This window comes from Aphanomyces astaci, assembly GCF_000520075.1.
Source record: "Aphanomyces astaci strain APO3 unplaced genomic scaffold supercont1.31, whole genome shotgun sequence".
Taxonomy (NCBI): domain Eukaryota; phylum Oomycota; class Saprolegniomycetes; order Saprolegniales; family Verrucalvaceae; genus Aphanomyces; species Aphanomyces astaci.
Genome location: NW_009798294.1, coordinates 11281 through 26829, shown reverse-complemented (window position 1 = coordinate 26829; position 15549 = coordinate 11281). Strand labels below are relative to the sequence as shown.

Sequence of the window (15549 nt, the reverse complement as noted above, 5' to 3'; positions counted from 1 at the left end):
CGGCCGTACATTTTCTTGTCAATGTACAGAAACAGCTACACCATGGGCGTATTGAAATCATGTATATATATATATAACAGCAACTGCGATAGATATATATATATATATAAATTATCCACTGTTGAAGCATCCATACATATCAACACAAACAAATACAACGAGAATATATTATTAAAGTCATGACGTCGTACACCAACCAAGTGACCCAATTTAGATTGACATGTTGTGACATGATATTTTAAAAAAGGAATTATATTTTGAATTCGTGTGATATTAAACACAGAAATACTTTCAAGTAGATTTTTTGGACGAAATAAAAATATCCAAGCAAACCCAACTGTAACATGAAGCCCCATATCAAAACACACTCACGAGTCGACACCACCTCGATATAGGTACATACTCGAAACAAAGAATATTATTACATCATATAAAGAATATTATTACGCCATATATATTGTGGTATATTCGATACGAATTTCGAATCGAATCTCGCCGCTGAATCGAATATATACGAATCGACGCTATTGGCTGATCCAACTTTGAGTGGATTTGATTATTGGCTCTTACAGAAAGGACAAGTATATTCAACCAATCAGAACTCCAACGTGATTCAATATTGTTGATTAGACCAACCGCGCGAATTTTGGAAGTTTATAGCGAATTCACAATATATATATATATATAACCATACCGCAGCATACGATCGGACGACGATATTCGGTCGCAGTGAACTCAAGTGCGTCAGGTACGCCTTGAGGTCGTCCATCCCTTTGATGTCCAAGGGGGGGGTACATGCCAGCCCCAGATGGCGGCACAGTTGCGTCGTCTGGGCGAACGCGTCGGCCGCGCTGTCGAGCTTGGCTTCGCGGGGTGGCATCGTAGACGCCAGCAGCCGACTCATGTGCATGTCAAAGCCCATTGCGTGACCCTGGAAGCATATGTCGGCCGCTTCGAGCCGCTCAGTGGCCATGCGCTGCAGAACGACGTGCGCGGCGTCAAAGGCGGCGGCGGCGGCCTCCAAATCGGGTGATTCCGCCGAGCCCTATGGGCATATTGATAACGTCACCTTGTGTTTCGAACGTGTTGGCAGTTTGTTTATGCTTGAAACAGCATGAATATTTATATGCCGTTGATATCTTCTCCGTGAAATGTATAAAACGTGAATATAATCATATAACTCAAGATAAGCTCGCTCCAGTTAATTCTACAACTCGCTGGACCTTTGAAATATGATATAAAACAAAGTCGAAGAGGTACCCTCGGATTCGGTGGAGCCAATCATAATGCAACGTTCATTCTTTTAAAACCAATCGTACAGCTTTGCTCGAACAATCGTGCTCAAACTTTGCCAATATAGGTTAAAAGGTCACATTTTAGAAATGAACAGAAATTGACAAGAAAGGAGGGGGGGATCGTCGTCGTATATACCAATGCACTCAAGCCAGCGTAGAAATGGCGTCGAAAGGTCAATCGGCAAAGGAACAGCGCCGCAAAGTCCGTGGCTATTCCTGGATCAACATGCAACGCTTCCACGGCGGTCTTCTTCTTGGATTTGCTTCCTTTCACCAACAATTCCAAACGTTTTTCGGCCAAGTCCAGCCAATACACCACCAAATCATCCGATATGCCATCGCCTATGTACATACTAGTTACGATCGATTAGATGGAGTAGCAGGGTGTACCGAGGGCGAGGTCGGAATTGAGCGGACTGAAGTCCTCCTCTTCGTAAATGTCGGCGCGATGGATGGCGTAGCGCTGCACCGTTACGCTCTTGAGTGCCAGCGACAAGTACGCGTTCAAGATGCAGCCCAATGTGTCGGAGACACTGACGGAAGCCGCGTCCAACGGACCTGCGTTGACGAGCGCCGACGACACGCACGGATGAAAGTACAAGCAGGTGAGGAGGCTCTGCGCCATGGGCTGACCGTTCCGCCATGCCGCCTCGCATTGCTCCATGCGATCGAGGGTCGCGAGCAGGTCGGCCGCGCTCGTGAATGTCAATGGGACAAGTCCTGCAAGAAGGGTGATGAGTTGAGGAAAGAGAAGGAAGGACTCGCACCTTTCTCAAGACGTTCAGCGACGGTAAGAATGACTTCGTCCGGTGCAAGCATGCCTGAATCCATCTTTGGATCCATCAACTCCAACGCCGACATGGATTCAAAGTAGTTGAAGTCGGACACGTGCACCAACTGACCAAGGGTCATAGCGTCCGTGGCGCGATGGAACACCTAGGCGTCGGCCGACAGGCATGAGCATGTAAGGGAGTTGGGCAGGAAGGTGTATATGCATGCACCTGTGTCACATCCTCCCACTCTGCCGCATGGAAGTCGGCCACCAGGTCTGCTGCAGCTTCGCCAGCCATGTCTGCTATCACAATCGATGTAGCCACTGGATAAATTATCCGGACCACAGCATCAAAATTCGTGAGGTTTGTGTCGAAATCGCGCAGAAACATTTCATTGGCTAATATCCATGTCACAAGGAATTGGTAGCCAATCAAAACCTTTTACTTATGTATATCTATGACGGCGAAATCATGTAGCCAATCAAAATTGGATTCGAACCATTGTTCTGGAGCAACGACCGACAGTTTCACTACAGGAAGTGCAGTACTAGTACTGTACTACAGTTTCGTTGTACTACGTAGTATTGTGAATTCGCAATAAACTTCCAAAATTCGCCTGGTTTGTCTAATCAATATTAAATCACGCCGGAGTTCTGATTGGTTGAATATACTTGTTTCCTTCCTGTAAGAGCCAATCAAATCCACTCAAAAATGGATTAGCCAATCGCGTCGATTCGTGATTCGATTCGGCGGCGAGATTCGATTCGACGGGGTCTCGAAATTCGTATCGAATCATCCACAATATAGGGAACATATTTAAATACAGGTTAAGTCGACGTGGTAGGCGGGCAGTCTTGAAAGTCGCCAAATATCATCTCGTCCAGCGCCCGACCTGCGCCGACCATGGGGTAGCAGTGCTCGTCCCCGTCGACGATGAACTCGCCGACAATCGGGCCATCCGCCGCCAGAAACTCTACCATTTTGTCCGCCAAGTCGTCTTGGCTGGCGCACCGCAGCCCCTGGCAGTTCATGGCTTGGGCTAGCTTGACAAAGTCTGGGTTCTTCATGATCGTGGAAGAGTATCGCTCGTCGTAAAACAAATCCTGCCACTGCTTGACCATGCCTTGGGCGTTGTTGTTGAGCAAGAGGACCTTAACGCCAATATTGAATTCCGCGGCCGTCGCCAGTTCCATCAACGTCATCGAGAAACTCGCGTCCCCGTCAATATCCACCACCTAACCACACCACATACATACATGAACATTCAAAACACATATATATATATATAATATATATATACCAAATGGTTTGGCTTGGCCACTTTCGCGCCAATCGCGGCGGGGAGTCCAAAGCCCATCGTCCCCAGTCCCCCCGACGACACCAACGACCGCGGCTGCCGCCACCGGTAAAACTGCGCCGCCCACATTTGATGCTGCCCCACGCCCGTGGAAATGATCACGTCATCACGGTGTTTGGTTTGCGTATACAGCTCTTCAATCACCTACATTCACTCTCAAAAACATCTCGACAAACACTCTTGTGTACCCGCTGCGGCTTGAGCGCTCGGTTTGGTCCCGTGTGGTTGCGGTATCGGAACGGATGCGCTTGCTTCCACGCTAATGCATCACATAAATATGTCACATCTCTCAAATGTCTTTTTCTATTTCTCTCAGCCTGCCACGTCATGTTGACGTACCGTTCAATTGCGCGTGCCACTCTGGCCTCGGCTTGGCCTCCAGCTGAGGCAACAGCTGCGCCAAGTTGTACGCAGCGTCCCCCACTACCCCCACGTTGGTCGGAACGATCTTGCCCACCTGTTTGCCGGAAATGTCAAAATGGATGATCCCGCCTTGGCCGAGGCGGCCCGCGCGCCGCGCTTCCGGCGCAAAATCGCGGACGCGGCCGGTGACGCGGTCGTCAAAGCGGGCGCCGATGGCGATGACGCAGTCCGAATCTTGAATCGCATAGTTGGCGTACGCTGAGCCATGCATGCCCAGCATGTGCAAACTCAACGGATGAGTTTCGTCGAACGCGCCCATTCCCTAGAAAAAATAAAACCTCTCAAACTTGATACAACGGGAACTTTGGCATCTACTAAGTACCTGAAACGACGTGGTCACGGGCAAGTTCATCTTGATGGCGAGTTCCCGCAACTGGTCGCTGCAGTGCTGGGTGCCTTGGCCAGCATAAATCACGGGCTTCTTGGACACGTTGATGAGCCGCGCCGCTTCGGCCAAGTTGGCGGCTTGATCCACGCGGTTGCCATGCACTTTGTCTTCGCCATAGTACCCAATCAATTGCGGAGTTGTGGACACGACCGACTGGCAGATACCCGCCGTGATGTCCTTGGGCAAGTCCACGAGTACGGGACCTGGACGTCCCGTGGTCGCAATGTGGAACGCTTCGCGAACGTTCCGTGCGAGGTCGTTCACGTGGCGCACTTGCACATTCCACTTGGTGCACGGCCGCGTGATTCCCAAGATGTCGGCTTCCTGGAACGCGTCCGTGCCGAGCACGGGCGTCGCCACTTGGCCGGAAAACACGATGATCGGCGTGCCGTCCATGAGCGCGTCCTGGAGAGGGGTCACGGTGTTTGTGGCGCCGGGCCCTGACGTCACAAGCACCACGCCCGGCTTGCCGGTGGCCCGCGCGTACCCCTGTGCCATGTGCCCCGCGCCTTGTTCGTGCCGACACAGCACGAACTTGAAGTGCGGCGATTCAAAGATCTCGTCAAACACAGGAAGGATCGCACCGCCGGGGTAGCCGAAGATGGTGTCCACGCCCATCTCGGACATGAGGTTGTGGAAGATCTTGGCGCCGCTGTGGCCAATGTGCTGGTCCGTTTTGGCATGCGTGGGCGGCGCGGTGGCTGCCGCTGCGGCCACTGGCGCAGCCAAATGGCTCTTGGATCGGTGGAAGCTGGAGGTAGCGGAAAAGGCAACACGTCGAAACATGGCGAGAGCTGGAGTGACGTTCGGGCAATTGAAACTGTCCGAGATCTGTCCGCGCTCCACGAGAATATTGCACTGTTGGTGGTGATTTCGCAAACAACGCTTCGCAATCGGATTTGTTCGGATACGAGCCGGATTGTCCGGATAATCTCGCAGAACACTCTTTTGGTGGGCGGCGATTGGTTCGTGGTGGTCACAAATGATGTTGAAGTTGAAAGGTTGGGTTGACCAACTTGAACCATCCATTGTGGCCTAGCTAGCACTGCTGCCAGCTGCCTGCAGTGAACCAAGCCTTGGGCTATGCAGCAGTGCGATACGTGTACGCCGATTGGGTTGACTTCCTAGCGATGTTGATGGAATTAGTAATATTTGTGCTTTACTGTAACGTATGGCTGTCAATAATGATCCTTCTTCCACACCACTTTTGAACCCTTCACAACGCTCACCTAACTAACGTTACGGGACTAATGACTGCACTTCGTTTAACACTACGGCTTGTTATGTCGCTGCTGGGAAATCGGCGACAACTACCACGACTTCCATCGGAGTTTGCACTTGTTGGGAAATTGCCACCAGCACGCCTTGGCCCCGCCACACAGCGCCAGCTCCACATGCGACGGACGTGGGGAGGGGGGTTGTCTGTTTCTGTCTCCTCCACACCATCACGTCCAGCTTGAGGGTGTAGATGGCCTCGTCGTTCACAGGCTCCAACTTCATACCGTGCAAGAGGCGGGAGGGAGAGGGCAACGCCGTCGTCCGGGGCGGTGGCTCCAGCTCGTACCACGGACGCTCACATAGTCCAGTGTCTGGGCCATACGTGTAGCCCCCAAATACGACAAGCGTGGTAGGATCGAGTAAGAAGGTAGCAGGTAGCATCCTCTCGGTGGGGATGCTGCGACCGAGAAAGTGGGCGGACAGGTGAGGCCGCGACCAGATGCCCGCCACCACATCCAGCACAAACATATCTAACCACCTTGAGGCGTCTCCGCGAAGGGGGACGCTGCGAGCTTCCCATCCCCCCAAGACTGCGATTCGGCCAGGCCCGAGCCAGTGCAAAGCGGCCCCAAATCGCGGCGACGGGGGCTGACCCAGCGCCGTGATTGCCCCCCAGCTGCGATATTTGTGATGCCAGTACTGCATGTCTCCGTAGACAGAGTACAGGTCTTTGCCTCCAAACACATACATGGCGTTGGATTCGGTGTCGAACGCCGCACAATGCCAGAAGCGCGGCGGGGGCACTACGTCGTTAGCGTCGCTTTTGACCTGCGACCAGGTCCAGCTAGCCACATGCAAGCAAAACACGTCTTGGAACACCACCGAGTGCTTTCCTCGTCCCCCGAAGACGACTAGGGAGGACGTTGCTGGGACATACACCGCCGAGTGGTCGGCGCGACCCTTGGGGCAAGGACCTGAATTGCGTTGTAGAAATCAGACCTTTGAAGGCAGATGGATTAATTGTACCACTAACGTGGGGGGCGTCCCACAGCTTGGATTCTGGCATGTACGAAAACACGTGATTTGAGTAAAACACGGTGCTTTTGGCGGTCTGGCGTGGCGGCACCAGTGTGCGGGGGTGGAGGAGCGATGGATCGCTGGTGTAGCATCCCCCAAACAGCACAAGCATGTCGCCACATGTGGTTAGGGACGCACCATCTCGGGCGCAGGGCTGAGCTTGCTGAAGTGCGTCGGCTGCTCGGGTGGCCACAGGATGTACGGACACAGCCTTGATATTGCGCAAGGCTGGAAAAATGAGTTGCATGAGGTAGGCATGTCGAGCCTGTAGCGCTGGATCAACCGAGTCGTGGTTGTACTTGGACACAACAACATCATTCGTGGATGTGATATCGTCTTCGCCTTCTGGGTGAGCATAGTCAGAGGATGATGGAGTACAAGCATTGACTGTATCAGGTGGAGGACTTTGATTGGGGTCCGGGGATCGCTCGATGGTGGCTGTTTGGTTATTCCGATGCAAGTTATACTTGTGCTTGCGGTAAGAGTAAATTGAACGAGGGTCAACGCTGCTCTGGATGCGTTCGGCCACGGTCGCCAGGTACCGCGCATGCGCGACTTGGTCAAACCCGTTTCGTTTCATTGGCAATGTAACGTTTACCCTGTATATTATTAGCACACATGACGTTTTATAGGTTAAACTGAGGTAATGATCAAAGGTCTCGCTCGTCTCACAAGTTCGACATGTCATGCTTGCGTATACAAACCTCCATATCATATTTCACAGGTTACTTCGAAGTACATGCGAGGTGACGTCAGACGTGTCATGATGGTTGTTGCCCCACAATTGTTCGAAAAGTGGTCGGATATCCAATGGCATTTTCGCGTGAGCTATGGCCGTCGCTGGTGTTGCGCCACCCGACAACAAGGCCGTGACCAACGTCGTCGTCGCCTTCCTCGAGGTCGTGGCTTCCATCCTGCGCCTTCAACACACCGGCGCGGCGCTGTCGCGGTGTCTGCAAACTGCCGCTGGTACCACAACCAACGAACGACCAGTCCAGTTGATACAACTGACGTGTTGCTTGTAGTTGCAATTGAGAATCCCGTGGTCATCAAGGCCCTCCAGCGCATCCTTCGCGCTGCCGCGTCCGCGTGCGAGTCGGCCACCGTCATCGACTCGGTCGCGTCGTCGCTGGAGGCGGCGTCGACCACGCTCAAGCACGAGCGAAGCAGCGGCACCGTCGACGCTTGTTTGCAGCTCGCGTTGAAATGGTGCACGTTTCTGCTCCAGTGGGTGCATTCGTTCTTGGAGCAGGAGCAGCTGACGGAGTTGCTGGACGCGTTTGCACCGGTGGCATCGAGCGTACGAAACATCGTCCAGTACACCCTGTCGTACCCGCTTGTTGCGTACGTGGCGGGCCAAGTGCACACGCATGCTATAACCCACTTGTCTTCCGAGCGACTGTTCGCCCTTCTTCACTCGTCCCACACGGCGCTGTCGAAAGCTCACGCCATCACGTCCGGTGCGTGGTCGTATGTGGTGCAGAAAACCACGACGCCAGAGCCACCCAACCCCGCCCGCCGCCACGTCCATCACCATCTCCTCAAGCGATGCAACACTTCCCACGCGTTGAATTTCTCCGCGGAAACCATGGAGTACATGCTTTCCACGCATGAAGCAGTGCAAGTGGCTCTGCTGGAGGTGGCGGTGGAACAAGCAAGTCGCGTGCACGAGCTCGAGCTCGAGCTGCTGGAGTCGACGGCATACGCAACCGAGATGGCCGAAGCACTGGCCAAAGGACCAGTGGTGGTCAGACGAAACGGACGCGACAAGAACGTGGAGCGGATCCGAGCGCTAGAAGCCGAGTTAATGGCCACCACTGCGTTCGCCAACGAGCTGGCGGAGGCCATTGCAAGGGGTCCGACCAAGAGATTACCCGTTAACGATCCCTTCCAAGCCGTGATGATCTCGGAAAGTTTCAGCTTGCACGACACATCGCATTAATGTGAGATTCCTATTTATACTTAACATGCACTACTACTGTACTACTTGTACTTGACTGTGAAGTAAGTTTAGCCTTTGGACGAGCAGCGTAATATGCCCCGATCTGCCGTAGCAGAGTAGTACAGTATTATTGCCAGTCAATTGCTCAGAGTACCCCGTTATGAAACGTGGACCTATGCCAGGGGACTTCACTTGCCCAAAAGTCGTGAAAAATTGTTGTACAGTACAGTGGATGACTGCCAAATATCTCGCAAAACAAATTTTCTTCCAGTTGAATCTGAGACATTTTTGAAATAGAACCACGCTCGCATTTTGTGAAGACGAAAAAATCGTCTTCGCAAACATTGCATTTGCGAGCGAACCTCTCGCATCGACACTGTAAAATTTGATATGATCGAAATACATTTTCAAAGGCTTTGGCATCGTGCACAAATTTTCTCGCAATCTCACCGGGTAACGAAGGCAGGTCGAGCCAAGTCGTGGAGTGCCTCGATTGCCACCCATCGACGTCGGTTAAAAAAATACACGTTATCCGGACTCGCAAATTTGTTTGCGAGAGGCACTTGCGAGATTCCGTATTTGGCAGTCATCCAGTGTACCCATCATTATTGACTCTTCTTTCTGTGTAAGCACTTAGCAATAATGCATGGTTGACGGTGCGAGGGGCTTTTTTTTCAATGGGAGGTTTTTTCATCGGAATTTGACCCGCTGATATCGGCAGTACAGTACCGGTATGATTAGTCAACAACAAAAATTAATACTACGTAGTACCACTAACGATAGTATTGTGAATTTTCCCAATTCTGCCCCGAGGAACCTCGCGGCGACATTCATTGGCTATCAAATAATCCGCAGAAAGGACATGGAAAATAGAAAGAATATTTTATCCAATCAGAGACAAGCAAATTGGTAATATCCAAAAATCAAATGTCGAGGTGAGATTCAGCTAATCTTATTGCGCTGTAGTACAACTGTAGTACGAGATTGGAAATTCGAACCTACTACTCTGGTCCACACACAAATGTATCCACTTCTTTTTTGACTCGATTAAAGTATACTACTTAGAAAAGATTACCTTCGTAATATAATATATTTATCATATTATAGAGGTTTATACACCCAAAATGGGTGAAATCGTCAGTTGTCAAGCAGCTAGCTTTAAGCTTACTGAAAGAAGTGTTTTTGTCGAGCCCAGACTCGCTGTACGTGTACACCATCAATATACAACTTGTAGATATATAGGACTGGAACAAGTTACCAAGAGATGGTCAAATTTTACGATATACTGTTGGCACCACAGAGTGTGCAAAGTTCTTCATTCTTTTTTCGTGACGAGCGACAAGTCTACAGGCAAGTCGACAACGTCTGTATGTTTGCAGGGGACTGTTAAATTGATAGACATACACATTAGACACTGAGTGCACATGTATACACACGAATTGAAGGCGTGGTGGGTCGATTTGTGCTTTCGGAAATGACGCGAATCAAATTCTAGGTCATAACTCAGAAATTATATCGAAATTTGATGCCAATCAAGTAGCCAATCAAAGAAGAGAGAATGCTCATCAAATTCCACCAATCAGAAGTAATAGTTCACAGTATTTTATAAATGTCACCATTCTGAAGACATGTCGATACATTTGTATGGACCAGAGTGGTATTAATACTACAGTGTACTATTATTAATAATAGTAACGTTACTTTACATGTTAGTTGATTTGTCAGATCGGAAAATACAAACCGAATATAGACAGGACATGTTACTACCTCCAGCCAGCCGGATTTAAACCTGCCATTTCGAATTTTGTAAAAGTCGGAAATAAACCCGCCACACGAGAGACCCCCATAATATATTAAATAATTATACAATTCAATAAAAATAGCGGTATAATATTAAAAACAGTTTTTTTAATTAAAATAGTGACAGGTCATAATGAAACTCATATAGAATTAATTTTTTATGCAAAACCTACACTCCTTCCTCATCCTCGCAACTGATCTCACAGTCAAGCGAATCCAATGCAGTGAAGATCTCACTCATTTCCAAGTCATTGGCAGTTTGCAGCGACAATTCACGCATGACGCTGTCCAAGTACTTCACCAAGAGTCCACGTTTATAGTAGTCCTTCAACGTGCTTGGAGGGATACCAATGGCATGAGCTACGTACATTAATGTTGTACGTTGAGCAGCAGGAACGGCTCGGATACGTGCGGGTAGATCGGTATACTTTTGCTTTCGACCGACCCTGCCCTTCTTTTGGCTTAAGATGTCCTCGCACACGATTTCACGCATGGGTAGGTCGCCGTCAAGTGATACGTCTGCACGCCTCCAAATCTCGGAGATCGTGTGGCGATTGCGGCCAAAGCTGCGGGCCACATCTTTTATGGCACCGCGTTGAAGTTTGCATGGCTTTTGGACAACGCGCAAGAGGAGGTGGTCCACCACTGCGCGGCGCTGGTCCGATGTGAGATATTTCATGGAAACCGCGCGAATCACAAACGAATTGCCGCTCAATATTGATCATCATTCTGCTTTTTCGGATAGAATTAGTTTTATCCGTACAATTATATCTTGATTTGAGTATGATATTTTGAAATTATATTGCCTAACACAAAATTGCTCATATTTTTATGAATTCAAGCCACTGTGATTCGTCGAATTAAACTGTTTACACTGATATTTTCGGATTTTCGAAATTTGAAAAATTGTTGAAAATATACAGCTTTTTCGCTTATGGCTGGTTTACATCCGGCTGGAGGTAGTAATATAAATGCTTACAAGTTTGACAGGGCATGTCCATCAAAATGACCAGTTTACTGTCCTGTCCTGTCAAAAATCAATTGCTTCTCACCAAGTCCATTCATTTCTCAATTTCCCACTCGTGGAAAACAAAGTATCCGGACCTCCATCCGGATATTTGCGACCTTTGACCCAACGGCTATTTCTCCAACTGCCACATCGACTAGAACAATGGAATCATTTCCAATGGGACTTTTGCTCGGTGGTGTCGAAAGGACCGCGGACAGTAGTCGTGGGACCGCTTCGTCCTACCCCATTGATTTGCTGTCCCGGAAACCCGCGCTACCTGTATGTATCTGTTCTGTTGGCGATGGTTGCAATGACGGGTAAGTACAACAGAATCTCCAAACACTGACAACTTCTATTTGTGGTAGAAAGCCATCATATATCTAGACATGGGCTGCCAACAGCGTCATTGTCCAAATACGCCAATGGTAGTTCGTCGTCGTCGTCATTCACGTCCATGATTTCGATGTTCTCAACACCCATTTATAGGATGGATTCGAGAACATTTGCCGCATTGACGATGTCGTCACTTGCCGAACCGTTGGGATGGTTGTCGTTGCCGTGTTGGTCATGGCCATCGTGGTCATGGCTGTTATGGCCTTCAATGTGCTCGGTCTTTTGAGGGCGAGTTGCTTCGATGATCTTATATTTTGCAAATCCACTGACAATCGTCTTTTTCGATAGGCTGTCCCATGCATCGTTGACCCACTCAACGAGTTCGAAGAGATCGGGCGCTCGCAGCTTGAAGGTACCTTGCGAATCTTCTGAATTGTCGATTTCATTTCAGTGATTGACCACTGACGTCGTAAGTGCACCTTTAGGGGCATCATCCAAGCCACATCCGCAGGTTGACAGATCCAGTTGAATATTCGAGGTATTTTTGCCAGCACTACATTGACCTTGTCCGCATAGGCCACGAAGTCATTAGTGAAGTGTGCACAGAAATCTTTCCAGAGCCAGAGGACTTTCTTGACGTTTTGGCCTTGCCGGTGTCCGAAGTGGTACGTCAAGAACGCAATTCAAATCGTACTCTTCCACCATGCCGTAAGGTTGCCAAAAATGCGGGGAAGGGTGCCGCTCATGCAGTTATTCGATGTCTTGCAACACTTGTCGTCCAAAGCCATTTCGATGGGTAAGAATGTATTGGACGGCTTCTTTAATCTTGGACTCCTGCGACTTTAGGACAACAAACAGAGGGTACTTTGTGCCCTTTGAGTCTGCAAGAACCATTGCGGTCATGCGATCTTTTTCGTGACCAGCGCATTTAATCCAAAGGGTCTTGGAGCCCTTGCAGTTGATTGTTTCATTGGGTAAATACTCGTAATTTATCTCGGTTTGATCAGCGTTGTAAATGTCTTCGAACCCATGTCGTTCAATAATGGCACGAATCGTACGGTTTAATGCGGTGGACGCTATTGTCGCAGCACTTGTTATGAAATCAATCTGGCTGTGCCAATGCAGAATCTTCTTCCATGCTGTTTGGCGAGCGACACCAGTGACTCCTTTGTAGAACGTGTCCAACGTTGATTCCACTGTGTTGTTTTGTAGCCATTTGAGAATATGCAACTTCTTGGCATACGTGGTAAACACTCGTTGATGTTTTTCTAGGCCATTGCGAGGGTTGTTTTTCACACGAGGTCTGCCTGTTGCAAGACGGTGAGATGCTGGTCGCGCAGGCCCCATGACAAGCTTTCGCGCCTTTGCAGAAGTTCAAAACGTTTTCTAAAATCTGATATATACTTCTTTAGAGAGTTATGTATGGATAACTTGTCGAATATGACAATTCTATCCGACATTAGTCTTATTGGTTAAAAGTTCAATACTTCGTACCTTTCATTGGTAGATGACTCTTCATTTTCAATACAAAGACCAAATGTCGTATGTTGGTTTTTTCAAGTCTTTGACGAGGTGAGGACATGAACCATGAGGAGCAGCCTCTGCACGCAATACACGTGGCACACGGCGTGGATCCGGGTGCCACGTGTATTGCGTGCAGAGGCTGCAACATGGATTCGCACCCTAAAGTTGCGTTTGCGGCCTGATCACAGTTCTTGCTGTGTCCTATGAAGGCATGGGGACTGAAATCCTGTCACCTCCAGGGATGTTGCAATGGCTTGCATTTCCAATGAGGAAACTAGAAAGGGTACAGTTAAAGATACCATAATCAAGATACGCGATTCGTTGGAAAAAAGAGCGTGGGGTGATCGACGTGCTCTTGGGTCGCGTCACCAATTTCGAGTTAGTGACGCGACCCCTTCGCTTTAGTGGCCACATCAACGTCAGCGTGCTGCACTGTACTGATCATTCATGAGTTTACCATCGGCAACACGTCATAACTGTGGCACGGCCATTTCGCATGATGACTGCACAGTACATCAACGTGATTACGGAGTCGGGGAAGACTGGTTGGCGAGCTTAAGTGGTGTCGGCTCAGCGATGAATAGCCCCGAGTGATGTATAGTTTCACTGACAAGGTCGATAAGTATGTCGTATGTACTGTCCATCATAACTCCGATTGTGCGACTTTGTGATTCAGTGAAGTTGTTACTAAAGAGGTTGTTGAACGCAACCACCTAACACAAACTGCTTCGTGCCCCAGTCCAGTGGCCCTGGCAACACCGCGTTCCTATGGATTTACAGAGATGAACATGCCATGTGGGTCGGTGGACGATCGTGCGGCCTCTCTAATGATGTTGTTTATGGATGTACATCATCCATACACCAAGCACAGCAGCTACTTCTCTGTACTCGTACTAGCAAAACTCGTCACTATGTTTGTCGAGCCCTGCTCGACTTATTCTGTTCTTGGGATGCTGTGTCGAGGTCATGGTTGTTGTGTCAAAGTCTTGGTGATTGTTCCGGCGTATGTCGATACGACTGTGTTTTCAGCCAATAGCAAGCTGTATATGTTCAATGTGAGCGATATGTTGCTCACACGACAACCACATCGCCCATTCGGATTGTCTAAAAAATAACTGACCAATGTATCGATTGTCTTCAGAATGGTGACATTTATAAAATACTGTGAACTATTACTTCTGATTGGTGGAATTTGATGAGCATTCTCTCTTCTTTGATTGGCTACTTGATTGGCATCAAATTTCGATATAATTTCTGAGTTATGACCTAGAATTTGATTCGCGTCATTTCCGAAAGCACAAATCGACCCACCACGCCTTCAATTCGTGTGTATACATGTGCACTCAGTGTCTAATGTGTATGTCTATCAATTTAACAGTCCCCTGCAAACATACAGACGTTGTCGACTTGCCTGTAGACTTGTCGCTCGTCACGAAAAAAGAATGAAGAACTTTGCACACTCTGTGGTGCCAACAGTATATCGTAAAATTTGACCATCTCTTGGTAACTTGTTCCAGTCCTATATATCTACAAGTTGTATATTGATGGTGTACACGTACAGCGAGTCTGGGCTCGACAAAAACACTTCTTTCAGTAAGCTTAAAGCTAGCTGCTTGACAACTGACGATTTCACCCATTTTGGGTGTATAAACCTCTATAATATGATAAATATATTATATTACGAAGGTAATCTTTTCTAAGTAGTATACTTTAATCGAGTCAAAAAAGAAGTGGATACATTTGTGTGTGGACCCGAGTAGTAGGTTCGAATTTCCAATCTCGTACTACAGTTGTACTACAGCGCAATAAGATTAGCTGAATCTCACCTCGACATTTGATTTTTGGATATTACCAATTTTCTTGTCTCTGATTGGATAAAATATTCTTTCTATTTTCCATGTCCTTTCTGCGGATTATTTGATAGCCAATGAATGTCGCCGCGAGGTTGCTCGGGGCAGAATTGGGAAAATTCACAATACTATCGTTAGTGGTACTACGTAGTATTAATTTTTGTTGTTGACTAATCATACCGGTACTGTACTGCCGATATCAGCGGGTCAAATTCCGATGAAAAAACCTCCCATTTAAAAAAAAGCCCCTCGCACCGTCAACCATGCATTATTGCTAAGTGCTTACACAGAAAGAAGAGTCAATAATGATGGGTACACTGGATGACTGCCAAATACGGAATCTCGCAAGTGCCTCTCGCAAACAAATTTGCGAGTCCGGATAACGTGTATTTTTTTAACCGACGTCGATGGGTGGCAATCGAGGCACTCCACGTGGGTGGCAATCGAGGCACTCCACGACTTGGCTCGACCTGCCTTCGTTACCCGGTGAGATTGCGAGAAAATTTGTGCACGATGCCAAATCCTTTGAAAATGTATTTCGATCATATCAAATTTTACAG

General features: G+C 48.5%; 6 protein-coding genes across 23 annotated transcripts; 1 reads left to right on the top strand and 5 right to left on the bottom strand.

Annotated features, from left to right (window-relative positions):
• Window positions 1–556: 556 nt before the first annotated feature.
• H257_10924 (hypothetical protein) lies at window positions 557–2365 on the bottom strand (the record flags this gene model as incomplete). The annotated part of the gene is made up of 6 exons (XM_009837688.1): window positions 557–565; window positions 695–1045; window positions 1432–1637; window positions 1686–2015; window positions 2063–2231; window positions 2297–2365. 6 exons carry the CDS (start codon window positions 2363–2365, stop codon window positions 557–559), a joined length of 1134 nt encoding a protein of 377 aa, XP_009835990.1.
• A 285-nt stretch (window positions 2366–2650) lies between these two features.
• On the bottom strand, window positions 2651–5118 carry H257_10923 (acetolactate synthase, large subunit, biosynthetic type). The gene is made up of 5 exons (XM_009837687.1): window positions 4171–5118; window positions 3765–4110; window positions 3614–3684; window positions 3369–3569; window positions 2651–3303 (listed from the first exon to the last, which is right to left on the bottom strand). Exons 1-5 carry the CDS (start codon window positions 5020–5022, stop codon window positions 2896–2898), a joined length of 1878 nt encoding a protein of 625 aa, XP_009835989.1. The 5' UTR covers window positions 5023–5118; the 3' UTR covers window positions 2651–2895.
• A 362-nt stretch (window positions 5119–5480) lies between these two features.
• On the bottom strand, window positions 5481–7111 carry H257_10922 (hypothetical protein; the record flags this gene model as incomplete). Its single annotated transcript, XM_009837686.1, has 2 exons — window positions 5481–6428; window positions 6481–7111. The coding sequence occupies 2 exons, from the start codon at window positions 7109–7111 to the stop codon at window positions 5518–5520; spliced, it is 1542 nt and encodes a 513-aa protein (XP_009835988.1). The 3' UTR covers window positions 5481–5517.
• A 128-nt stretch (window positions 7112–7239) lies between these two features.
• H257_10921 (hypothetical protein) lies at window positions 7240–8506 on the bottom strand. Its single transcript, XM_009837685.1, has one exon. It carries the CDS (start codon window positions 8141–8143, stop codon window positions 7454–7456), a length of 690 nt encoding a protein of 229 aa, XP_009835987.1. The 5' UTR covers window positions 8144–8506; the 3' UTR covers window positions 7240–7453.
• A 1936-nt stretch (window positions 8507–10442) lies between these two features.
• Window positions 10443–10952, bottom strand: H257_10920 (hypothetical protein; the record flags this gene model as incomplete). Its single annotated transcript, XM_009837684.1, has 1 exon — window positions 10443–10952. The coding sequence occupies one exon, from the start codon at window positions 10950–10952 to the stop codon at window positions 10443–10445; it is 510 nt and encodes a 169-aa protein (XP_009835986.1).
• Window positions 10953–11393: 441 nt separating this feature from the next.
• H257_10919 (hypothetical protein) lies at window positions 11394–13074 on the top strand. Of its 18 annotated transcripts, none has more exons than XM_009837680.1 (9): window positions 11394–11561; window positions 11648–11707; window positions 11769–11903; window positions 11964–12027; window positions 12101–12126; window positions 12192–12280; window positions 12329–12411; window positions 12462–12589; window positions 12888–13074. In XM_009837680.1, exons 1-8 carry the CDS (start codon window positions 11445–11447, stop codon window positions 12545–12547), a joined length of 660 nt encoding a protein of 219 aa, XP_009835982.1. In that variant the 5' UTR covers window positions 11394–11444; the 3' UTR covers window positions 12548–12589; window positions 12888–13074. The 18 variants fall into 18 exon arrangements, with proteins under 18 accessions (XP_009835982.1, XP_009835969.1, XP_009835972.1 ...); XM_009837667.1 differs by having other exon boundaries at window positions 11394–11599; XM_009837670.1 differs by having other exon boundaries at window positions 12192–12411.
• The last annotated feature ends 2475 nt before the right edge of the window (window positions 13075–15549 follow it).

Bases quoted from the DNA above. Each gene is read 5' to 3' on its own strand.
- H257_10923 (XM_009837687.1), bottom strand. From the start codon at position 5,022: ATGTTTCGACGTGTTGCCTTTTCCGCTACCTCCAGCTTCCACCGATCC. The intron at 4,111-4,170 runs GTACTTAGTAGA...TATTTTTTCTAG, and splicing joins CCGTGACCACGTCGTTTCAG to GGAATGGGCGCGTTCGACGA. The intron at 3,685-3,764 runs GTACGTCAACAT...GTGATGCATTAG, and splicing joins GTGGCACGCGCAATTGAACG to CGTGGAAGCAAGCGCATCCG.
- H257_10921 (XM_009837685.1), bottom strand. From the start codon at position 8,143: ATGCGTGGAAAGCATGTACTCCATGGTTTCCGCGGAGAAATTCAACGC.
- H257_10919 (XM_009837670.1), top strand. From the start codon at position 11,445: ATGGAATCATTTCCAATGGGACTTTTGCTCGGTGGTGTCGAAAGGACC. The intron at 11,562-11,647 runs GTATGTATCTGT...TATTTGTGGTAG, and splicing joins CCCGGAAACCCGCGCTACCT to AAAGCCATCATATATCTAGA. The intron at 11,708-11,768 runs GTAGTTCGTCGT...ACCCATTTATAG, and splicing joins ATTGTCCAAATACGCCAATG to GATGGATTCGAGAACATTTG.